The following is a 12131-nucleotide window of genomic DNA, read 5'->3' as shown; positions in this document are numbered from 1 at the left end:
CATTGCACTAGAGTGGATTTCAGACACTTGAGAAAATTTTAAGATTATGGAAGTTAGATTCATCGTTGTTGATGGCTTTTTGGACAAAAAAAGTCTTTGAAAGGTTGAGAACTCATAAGCACTTATGAAGAACTATTCTTGTTATTTATTTTCTAGTAACTAAGTACAGCTCTTGGACTAAGAAACACACTTTTTTATCAAAGTCATTATTTATCTTGCTTTGTCTTTCTTCCCCTGACCAAAAATTAAAAATTGTTGTTCCCTTTTTTAAAAGCTATATAGTTGCTACTCTAAGCAGACTGATTTTCTCTTTTTGGGAAATATGTTGTCTGTTAGGAAAGTTTTTTTAAAGCCCTAAACAAACCCGACTTCACAAAGCCACAGGCAGCACTGTTAGCATCTGTAGGTAAATTAGTTATATCCCTATATGTAGGCTAGGATATCGGTGCTATTGGTTTAACAAAGCCAGAGTAAATAATGGTTTTCCAACTATTTTTTAAAGATATGCCACATTCTTTTTTTAAATTAATTAATTTATTTTTGTTACAGATGTTTCTCCTTTTCCCCCCACTGATTCCCCCCTCCCCACCCTGTCGCCAGCTTTGTTGTCCATGTCCATTGTTCATGCATACAGGCATATAAATCGTGTGGTGTATCTCTCCCCCACCACCTCCTCTTCTGGGGATTGTCAGTCTGTACCCCACTTCCATGTTTCTGGCACTACCCCATTCCTCAGACTGTTATGTTAATTATATTCCACAAATAAGTGAGATCATATGATACTTGTCTTTCTCTGCTTGGCTTGTTTTGCTTAGGATGACACTTTCCAGGTCCCTCCATGTCATCTCAAATGATAAGAGATCTTTCTTTCTTACAGCTGCATAATACTCCATTGTGTATATGTACCACGGTTTTTGATCCATTCGTCTACTGATGGACATTTGGACATTTCCAGATCTTAGCTATTGTAAATAGTGCTGCTACAAACATGGGGGTACATATATTCTTTCCGGTTAGTGGTTCAAGTTTGTTAGGGTATATTACTAGAAGTGGGGTCACAGGGTCAAATGGCAGTCAATTTGTAATTTTTTGAGTAACACCGTATTGTTTTCCATAGTGGCTGCACCAGTCTGCATTCCCACCAACAATGTACTAGAGTCCCCTTTTCTCCACACATTCGCCAACACTTGCTGTTTGATGATTTGTTGATGGCGGTCATTCTGCCAGGTGTGAGGTGATACCTCATTGTTGTTTTAATTTGCATCTCTCTGATGATTAGGGATGTTGCGCATTTCTTCATATGTCTCTTAGCCATTTCTATATTCTGTTTGGAGAGGTGTCTATTTAGTTCCTCTGCCCATTTTTTAATTGGGTTCTTTGTCTTCCTTTTGTTGAGTTGTATGAGCACTCTCTATACATTGGAAATTAACCCCTTATCTGATATATCATTGGCAATTATGCCCTCCCATAGAGTGGGTTGCCTTTCCATTTTGATGATTGTATTGTTTGCTGTGCAGAAGCTTTTTTTTTATTAATTAATTTTTGTTACAGATGTTTCTCCTTTTTCCCCCAGTGATTCCCCCCTCTCCCTCCCTCCCTCCCTGCCCTTTCCCCAGCTTGTTGTCCATGTCCACTGTTCATGCATACATGCATATAAATTCTGTGCTTTATCTCTCCCCCACCACCCCCCTCTTTAGGGGATTGTCGGTCTGTACCCCACTTCCACGTCTCTGGGACTACCCCATTCCTCAGACTGTTATGTTAATTATATTCCACAAATAAGTGAGATCATATGAAACTTGTCTTTCTCTGTTTGGCTTGTTTCACTTAGGATGATATTTTCCAGGTCCCTCCATGTAGTCTCAAAGGATAAGAGATCTTTCTTTCTTACAGCTGTGTAGTACTCCATTGTGTATATGTACCACTGTTTTTTACCCATTCGTCTACTGATGGACACTTGGGCTGTTTCCAGATCTTAGCTATTGTAAATAGTGCTGCTACAAACATGGGGGTACATATATTCTTTCTGATTGGTGTTTCAGGCTTCTTAGGGTATATTCCTAGAAGTGGAATCACTTGGGTCAAATGGAAGTTCAATTTTTAATTTTTTGAGGTAACACCATATTGTTTTCCATAGTGGCTGCACCAGTCTGCAGTCCCACCAGCAGTGTACTAGAGTCCCCTTTTCTCCACACCCTCGCCAACACTTGTTGTTTGATGATTTGTTGATGGCAGCCATTCTGACAGGTTGTGCAGAAGCTTTTGAGTTTGATGTAGCATGTGTTCATTTTCTCCTTTGTTTCTGTTGCCTTAGGTGATGTATCAATGAAAATTCTGCTGCGTATGATGTCTAAAATTTTGTTGTCTACATTTTCTTCTAGGATTTTTATGGATTCCTGAGTCACTTTAAGTCTTTTATCTATTTTTAGTTTATTCTTGTATATAGTGTAAGTTGATGGTGTAGTTTCATTTTTTTTGCATATAGCTGTCCAATTTTCCCAGCACCATTTATTAAAGAGGCTATCTTTACTCCACTGTATGCTCTTGCCACCTTTGTCAAATATTAATTGAGCATATTGTCTTGGGTCCATTTCTGGGTTCTCTGTTCTGTTCCACTGGTCCATATGCCTGTTCTTATGCCAGTACCAGGCTGTTTTGATTACAGTGGCTTTGTAGTATAACCTGAAAACTGGTAATGTGATCCCTCCAACTTTGTTCTTTTTTTTTCAAGATTGCTGTGGCTATTTGAGGTATTTTTTGGTTTCATATGAACTTTTGAAGTATTTGTTCTAGTTCTGTGAAATATGTCGTTGGTATTTTGATGGGGATTACATTGAATCTATAGATTGCGTTGGGTAGTATGGACATTTTAATGATGTTAATTCTTCCAATCCATGAACAAGGTATGTGCTTCCACTTTTTTATATCTTCTTCTATTTCTTTTTCCAATGACTCGTAGTTTTCTACGAATAGGTCCTTTATTTCTTTGGTTAAGTTTATTCCTAGGTATCTTAATTTTTTTTTGCCGCAGTGGTGAATGGGATTGGTTTTTTTAGTTTCTCCTTCTGTGAGTTCATCATTGATGTATAAGAATGCCATAAATTTCTTGACAATAATTTTGTATCCTGCTACTTTGTCAAATTCATTTATTAAGTTTAGTAAATTTTTGATGGGGCTCAATTCCTGCTTGGCTTTTCCTGTAGCTTTTGGGGGATGGGTCTCAGCTGCTGGTCTGTGCTTCTGTTGCCTGGGGATAGATGTCTGCTCCCCAGCTTCTGTTGCTGGGGGTATATCTTTTTTTTTTTATGAATTTCTTATTAATTTTTTTGTTACAGATATTTTACATTTTTTACCCCACTGGCACCCCCCACCCCACCCCACCTCCACCCCGTCCCCGGCTTAGTTGGCCATGTCCATTGGTCATGCATACATGCATATAAGTTCTGTGGTTAATCTCTTCCCACCCCCCCACCCCCCCACCCCCTCTTCTGAGGGATGTCAGTCTGTGCCCTACTTCCATGTTTCTGGGTCTACTGTATTCCTCAGACTGTTATGTTCATTATATTCCGTATATAAGTGAGATCATGTGGTACTTGTCTTTTTCTGCTTGGCTTCTTTCACTTAGGATAATACTTTCCAGGTCCCTCCATGTCGTCTCAAAGGATAAGAGATCTTTCCTTCTTACCGCTGCATAGTACTCCATTGTGTATATGTACCACAGCTTTTTTATCCATTCGTCTACTGATGGACACTTGGGCTGTTTCCAGATCTTAGCTATTGTAAATAGTGCTGCTATGAACATGGGGGTACATATATTCTTCCCGATTTGTGTTTCAGGCTTCTTAGGGTATATTCCCAGCAGTGGGATCACTGGGTCAAATGAAAGTTCAATTTTTAATTTTTTGAGGTAGCACCATATTGTTTTCCATAGCGGCTGCACCAGTCTGCATTCCCACCAGCAGTGTATTAGAGTCCCCTTTTCTCCACACCCTCGCCAACACTTGTTGTTTGATGATTTGTTGATGGCGGCCATTCTGACAGGTGTGAGGTGATACCTCATTGTTGTTTTAATTTGCATCTCTCTGATGATTAGTGATGTTGAGCATTTCTTCATATGTCTTTTGGACATTTGTATGTCCTGTTTAGAGAGGTGTCTATTCAGCTCCTCTGCCCATTTTTTAATTGTGTTCTTTGTCTTCCTTTTGTTGAGTTGTAGGAGCACTCTATATATATTGGAAATTAACCCCTTATCTGATACATAATTGGCAATGATGTTCTCCCATACAGTGGGTTGCCATTCCATTTTGATGATTGTTTCTTTTGCTGTGCAGAAGCTTTTTAGTTTAATGTAGTCCCATGTGTTCATTTTCTCCTTTATTTCTGTTGCCTTAGGCGATGTATCAGTGAAAATTCTGCTCCGTATGATGTCCGAAATTTTGTTGCCTACATTTTCTTCTAGAATTTTTATGGATTCACGGGTCACATTTAAGTCTTTTATCCATTTTGAGTTTATTTTTGTGTATGGTGTAAGTGGATGGTCTAGTTTCATTTTTTTGCATGTAGCTGTCCAATTTTCCCAACACCATTTATTAAAGAGGCTGTCTTTACTCCACTGTATGCTCTTGCCACCTTTGTCAAATATTAATTGAGCGTATTGCCTTGGGTCCATTTCTGGGTTTTCAGTTCTGTTCCACTGGTCTATATGCCTGTTCTTGTGCCAGTACCAGGCTGTTTTGGTTACAGTCGCTTTGTAGTATAACCTGATATCTGGTATTGTGATCCCTCCAACTTTGTTCTTCTTTTTCAAGATTGCTGTGGCTATTCGGGGTCTTTTTTGGTTTCATATGAACTTTTGAAGTATTTGTTCTAGTTCTATGAAATATGTCGTTGGTATTTTGATGGGGATTACATTGAATCTATAGATTGCGTTGGGTAGTATGGACATTTTAATGATGTTAATTCTTCCAATCCATGAACAGGGTATGTGCTTCCACTTTTTTATATCTTCCTCTATTTCTTTTTTCAATGACCTGTAGTTTTCTGCAAATAGGTCCTTTACTTCTTTGGTTAAGTTTATTCCTAGGTATCGTAATTTTTTTGGCACAATGGTAAATGGGATTGTTTTCTCAGTTTCTCTTTCTGTGAGTTCATCATTGGTGTACAAGAATGCCGTCGATTTCTTGACGTTAATTTTGTATCCTGCTACTTTGCCAAATTCATTTATTAATTCTAATAGATTTTTGATGGAGTCTTTAGGGTTTTCTATGTATAATATCATGTCATCTGCAAATAATGACAGTTTCACTTCCTCCTTTCCAAATAACATCTGGATCCCTTTTATTTTTTCTTCATGTCTGATTGCTGTGGCTAAGACTTCCAGTACAATGTTAAATAAGAGTGGTGAAAGTGGACATCCCTGTCTTGTTCCTGTTCTTAATGGAAATGTTTTTAGTTTCTGTCCATTGAGTTTGATGTTGGCTTTAGGTCTTTCATATATGGCCTTTATTATGTTGAGATATGATCCCCCTATTCCTACATTGCTGAGCGTTTTTATCAGAAATGGATGCTGGATTTTGTCGAATGCTTTTTCAGCATCTATTGATATGATCATTTGGTTTTTATTCTTCATTTTGTTTATGTGGTGTATCACGTTTATTGATTTGCGAATATTGTACCAGCCTTGCATCCCTGGAATGAATCCCACTTGGTCATGGTGAATAATTTTTTTGATGTATTTCTGGATCCGATTTGCTAATATTTTGTTCAGGATTTTGGCGTCTATGTTCATCAGGGATATTGGCCTGTAGTTTTCTTTCTTCGTAGTGTCTTTTTCTGGTTTTGGAATTAGAATTATGCTTGCCTCATAGAACGTGTTTGGAAGTCTTCCTTCTTCTTGAATTTTTTGAAATAGTTTGAGGAGAATGGGTGTTAGTTCTTTTTTTGAATGTTCGGTAAAACTCGCTGGGGGTATATCTTCATTTTGATCGGGCTGCTACTGTGAGGGATGGTGCTGGGCTCCTGGCTGTCCATGGCTTCTGTGACCGGCACTTTGAGAGCTCCACTACTGTGCACAGGTCTGTGTTGACACAGAGTGTCCACTGGTTCGATGGTGCCAGGTGTGCTGGTGGGCTCAGGTTTCTGGGCCCTAGCAGCTCCCACTGCCTCCTCCCAGGGAAGACCTGGGATCTTCCAAAATGGTGGGACCTCCTGGTGGCGCTGGGAGAAGCGCCCTGAAGTACGGCTTACCGAGGTAGCGGCTGCTCCTGTCCACAGCACAGGAACTTTCTGCTCCGCGTCTCTAAACTGCTCAAGTTTGGTTGTCCACCTTCATGTCCACTCACACTGTCTCACACACTCGCTCACTCTCTCACACACTCACCCTCCCTCCAGTCCTGCCTGCCGCCATCTTCTGTAAGTTCTCTGGTTTCAGATATGCCACATTTTTGTAGCATCTTCTGTCTTTTATGGGTTTTTATCAGGGTGACTCCTATGCATTCTTTCTGTTTGTACCTTTACTCTTCTTACTTATCCTCATTAAATTAGTTATCTTCTCTAATAGAATTTGGGCTAAAAAAATTCACTATAGACAAGTAAAATTAAACTCCTAATAACAGTTCCCCCACGGTCACTGAGGGACAAGATCACTGATGTTAATTTATTTATTTCTCAGTTTTCACAAACCTCTTCTCCCTTCTTGTCCTCTCTCCTTATACTAAGTTGGGGAACCTCCTACCCCAGTGTGCTCCCTCCTCATAATTTAGAATTTAAAATTGTACCATAGAGCCCAGCCTGTGTGGCTCAATGGTTTAGCATTGACCCATACACCAAGAGGACACTGGTTCGATTGCTGGTCAGGGCACATGCCCAGGTTGTGGGCCCGATCCTCAGTAGGGCGCCTATAGGAGGGGGGCATATAGGAGGCGGCCAATCAATGTTCTCTCTCATCCATGTTTCTATTTCACTCTCCCTTTCCCTTCCTCTCTCTCTAAAATCAATAAAGAAAAAAAATTTAATTAAAATGAAAGTATACCATAGAAAGAAAAGATATGACAATCTTTATCTTTAAAATGTTAATTTTGTGGTATAGAGTTTTAGTGTATTTGTTTGAGAGAATTTTGTTCTGTTTTGTTTTTCATTTGAATAGGGTCTTACTTGTGGTTTGATTTGAGCTTCTGGATCCAAAAACATTATATGATCTGAGCCAAACATGACTGTGTTCTATCATACCTGGCCCATTTGCCACTTGGGTTTATGCAAGGGTTGTGATTTAGAAGGAGATACTGATATCATTTTTAAAATAAGTAACAAAATAATTTTTTATTTAACTAATTTTGACATGAAGATCTCTTAGTATTGTTTTAATGAAAATCTCAGTTAATCTTTCTCCCCTTTTATCTTTTTCAGTCCCTTACCTTAGTTTTTAAATCAAATTGGACTTGTTAAAAACTCATCATTGTTCATGTTTTGTGTATAATAATTAGTTCTCTCTATTTCATCTATCCCAGCTTCTTAACTTCGTACCATGAAATAGTTACAACAGGACTATTCCTCATATTTTATCTTTAAAAGTGATTTGTTTCTTCATGCTTTTGTTGTCATTGTTTCATATGATTAGCAGGATTTACATTATTGCTTATAATTGTGTAGAGATTTGTGTTGTATCATTTACAATTCCTATCAGAAGCTGAAAGAACTAGCAGAAAATTGTTAGCAATGGTTAAAAAACACTTTGATTATTCACAAATTTTTATTGTATTTATTTATTTTTTCAATTTTTATTAATTTATTTTTGCTACAGATGTTTCTTCTTTTTCCTCCGTTGATACCCTCCTCCCTATCCTGCCCCCCTACAATCATTGTTGTCTATGTCTATTGGTTGGGCATACATGAATGTTAAGTTCTTTGGTTTATCTCATCCCTCTTCCCAGCCCTGCTCCTCTGAGGTTTGTCTGTCTGAACCATACTCCTTTCTATGTCTCTGGGTATATTTTGTTCATCAGTTTATTTTGTTCATTATATTCTACAATAAGTGAGATCATGTGGTATTCGTCTTTCTCTGATTGGCTTATTTTGCTTAGCATAATGCTCTCCAGGTCCCTCCATGTCATCTCAAAGGATAAGAGAACTCTCTTTCTTACAGCTGCATAGTGTCCCATTTTGTAGATGTAGCACAGCTTTTTTATACACTCCTCTACTGATGGACACTTGTGTTGTTTCCAGATCTTAGCTATTGTAAATAGTGCTGCTATGAACATAGAGGTACATGTATTCTTTCTGGTTGGTGTTTCAGGCTTCTTAGGGTATATTACTAGAAGTGGGATCACTGGGTCAAATGGAAGTTCAATTTTTAACTTTTTGGGGTAACACCGTAGTGTTTTCCATAGTGGCTGCACCACTCTGCATTCCCACCAGCAGTGTACTAGAGTCCCCTTTTCTCCACACCCTCGCCAACACTTGTTGTTTGATGATTTGTTGATGGCGGCCATTCTGACAGGTGTGAAGTGATACCTCATAGTCATTTTAATTTGCATCTCTCTGATGATTAGTGATGTTGAGCATTTCTTCATATGTCTCTAGGCCATTTGTATGCCCTTTTTGGAGAGGTGTCTATTTAGGTCCTCTGTCCATTTTTTAATTGAGTTCTTTGTTTTCCTTTTGTTGAGTTGTATGAGCACTGTATATATTTCGGAAATTAACCGCTTATCTGATGTGTCATTGGCAATTATGCTCTCCCATATAGTGGATTCTCTTTCTATTTTAATGCTTATTTCTTTTGCTGTGCAGAAGCTTTTCAGTTTGATGTAGTCCCATGTATTAATTTTTTCTTTGTTTCTCTTGCCTTAGGTGTTGTATCATTGAAAATTCTGCTGCGCATTATGTCTGAAATTTTGTTGCCTACATTTTCTTCTAGGATTTTTATGGATTCACAAGTCACATTTACGTCTTCTATTTTTAGTTAATTCTTGTATATGGTGTAAGTTGGTGATCTAGTTTCATTTTTTTTTTTTTGCATGTAACTGTCTAATTTTTTCAACACCATTTATTAAAGAGGCTGTCTTTACTCCATTGTATGCTCTTGCCACCTTTGTCAAAGATTAGTTGAGCGTAATGTCTTGGGTCAATTTCTGGGTTCTCAGTTCTGTTCCATTGATCTATATGCCTGTTCTTGTGCTACTGCCAGGCTGTTTTGATTACAGTGGCTTTGTAATATAACCTGATATCTGGTATTGTGATTCTCTCCTACTTTTTTCTTCTTTTTCAAGATTGCTGTGGTTATTCAGGGTCTTTTTTGGTTTCATATGAACTTTTAAAGTATTTGTTCGAGTTCTGTGAAATATGTCGTTTGTATTTTGATGGGGATTGCATTGAATCTATAGATTGCTATGGGTAGTGTGGACATTTTAATTATGTTAATTCTTCCAATCCATGAACAAGGTATGTGCTTCCACTTTTTTATATCTTCCTCTATTTCCGTTTTCAATGTCCTGTGGTTTTCTGCAAATAGGTCCTTTACTCCTTTGGTTAAGTTTATTCCTAGGTATCTTAATTTTTTTTTTGCTGCAACGGTAAATGGCGTTGTTTTTTCAGTTTCTTTTTCTGTGAGTTTATTATTGGTGTATAAGAATGCCATCAATTTCTTGATGTTAATTTTGTATCCTGCTACTTTGCCAAATTCGTTTATTAAATCTAGTAGATTTTTGATGGGGGCTTTAGGGTTTCCTATGTACAATATTATGTCATCTGCGAATAATGACAATTCCACGTCCTCCTTTCAAATTTGGATCCCTTTTATTTTTTCTTCATGTCTAATTGCTATGGCTAAGACTTCCAGTACTATGTTAAATAAGAGTGGTGAAAGTGGGCATCCCTGTCTTGATCCTGTTCTTAAGGGAAATGTTTTGAGTTTTTGCCCATTGAGTATGATGTTGGCTGTAGGTTTTTCATATATGGCCTTTATTATGTCAAGATATGATCCCTCTATTCCCACATTGCTGAACGTTTTTATGAGAAATGGGTGCTGGATTTTGTCGAATGCTTTTTCAGCGTCTATTGATATGATCAAATGGTTTTTATCTTATATTTTGTTTATGTGGTGTATCACATTTATCATTTATTGATTTGTGAATATTTTACCTGACTTGCATCCCTGGTATGAATCTCACTTGGTCGTGGTGAATAATTTTTTAACTGTATTTCTGGATTTGATTTGCTAATATTTTGTTAAGGATTTTGGCATCTATGTTCTTCAGGGATATCGGCCTGTAGTTTTTTTTTTTCTTTGCTGATATTCATAACATTTTAAATTACTATTGGTATTTTATTATATATTCTTACTGATTTTCTATGTATAGGTTTGTATATACTTATTTTTAGATTATGCTTGTTATTATATTCTGAACATTTCCTAATATTATGAAATATTTTTCAAGGACATAATTTTAAAGCTACATAATGAACCATGTGGATATATTACATTTATTTAATCATTCTCTTAATGTCAAACATTTAAGTTATTTATGTTTTTCTGTTATTACAACTAATTGATAAATCTCTGTAACTTTGTGGACTTCCTTAACTTTTCTGTAGTATAAATTCCTAGAAAGAGAACTACTTGGTCAGAGGTTTAGAATATTTTAAAGTTACTACTACAGGTTTCTGAAATGCCCTCTAGAATGGTTGTAGCAATTTATATCCAATGTTCTTTGCTATAATAAAATGTAAGATTTTTTTCTGCCAAAGTTCCTGGTGTTTGTTTCCTTAATGATTTTCTTCACAGAATAAGCAAGTGAAAATAACTTTTGGGTTCTCTTGCAAGAATAATAACCAGTTTGGAATAATGATGTATCACAACAACCGACTTATAAAGTCCTTTGAGAAGGTGGGATGCCAGGTAAAGGTGAGTGATTAATGATTCTTTGTCATAGAAGACTGAAAAGAGTAGGAAGAGGATATAAAAAGAGGGGATTAAGTCATTAATGGCTTGTACTAGGAATTCTATGAAAAACTCTATTTCTCATTCTTCATAGATGTTAATCAACACAGAAACTTCACTGAATACATTTTTTAGGTTGCTGTTAATAAAAGGTAGAATTAGATCAGCAACTCTGCCATTTGTATTAATCTATTAGTGTTGAAAGCTTTTTATATATTCTTGGGGAGACAGTAAGACATAGTGGAAGATGCATAAAATTTAGTGATTGATGGCTAGGATTTGAGTCCTGGCTTTTCTACTTACAAGCTGTGCAACCTAGTCACTTAATTTATCTGAGGCTCAATTTCTTCCCTATAGAATGGAACTACTAACCTCTGCCTACCTAACCTCTTACAAGATTGAAATTTTTAAATGGGATACATTATGTGAAAATACTTTATAAACCGAACTATACAAATATTACCATTATCTTTAATGTTTTAATGACAAATTAAAGAGAAATATTCACAAGTATTCCATTCATTCCTGTTTTGCAGATAAGATTGCTAAAGCACAAAGAATGATAAACTGTTTTATATCACACAGTAGAGCAAACTTATATTACACCCAGAATAGCTAGTTTTCAGCCTATGTTGATTTTCCTTGTTACACCATCTTTATACAGTTCATGTTTGTGTGCTAGTCTAACTACAACTTGATTCAATTTCTTCCATTAAATGATAAAAAAAAATTTCAATCCAAATATATCTTGTATCAACTTGTAATTAGTAACTACTGCAAGTCTGACTCACTTTAGTAGTTGATTAGTGGCCTAATTGTTTATTTTAAAAGAGTGTGATGATTACATAGCATCCTTAAATTTTTTTCCAATGAAGTTTGGTTTTAGTTCCCTAGAACAGTAGTATATAACTTTGATTTTTTTTAGCTGTGAAATCTTATGGCAATTTCAGAATATAAAACAGTTGAAAATGGAGGTAGTGTGGGAGAAGTAGAGATGGCTATTAATCCTTAGAAAATCCTAGAAGATCTATGGTTCATAGTTTGAAAATCTTTTCCTAAAACTTGACAGAGGTTCCAGTTCAATGTAATATTTGCAGTCTATTGAAATATATTCTGAGTGTTTCTCTAGATCTTGCTGGCTTTCCTTGCCCATAAACATTATGTAACCTTCCTATTATTGTTTGGAATCCAAAGGAAA

The 12131-nt window shown here is 36.6% G+C and overlaps 1 protein-coding gene across 1 annotated transcript in view; it reads left to right on the top strand.

The window, feature by feature from the left end:
- Window positions 1–12131, top strand: part of MORC4 (MORC family CW-type zinc finger 4) — a 74451-nt gene that overhangs the window by 20927 nt on the left and 41393 nt on the right. Inside the window, exon 7 of the mRNA XM_036271207.1 lies at window positions 10778–10897. Coding sequence (XP_036127100.1) covers window positions 10778–10897 — 120 coding nt within the window. The remainder of the gene's footprint in view (window positions 1–10777; window positions 10898–12131) is intronic.

The sequence above is a fragment of the Molossus molossus genome, unplaced genomic scaffold, assembly GCF_014108415.1.
Source record: "Molossus molossus isolate mMolMol1 unplaced genomic scaffold, mMolMol1.p scaffold_m16_p_2, whole genome shotgun sequence".
NCBI lineage: Eukaryota > Metazoa > Chordata > Mammalia > Chiroptera > Molossidae > Molossus > Molossus molossus.
Note: the sequence above shows the minus strand (reverse complement) of the source record. Positions and strands in the feature narration are given on the sequence as shown.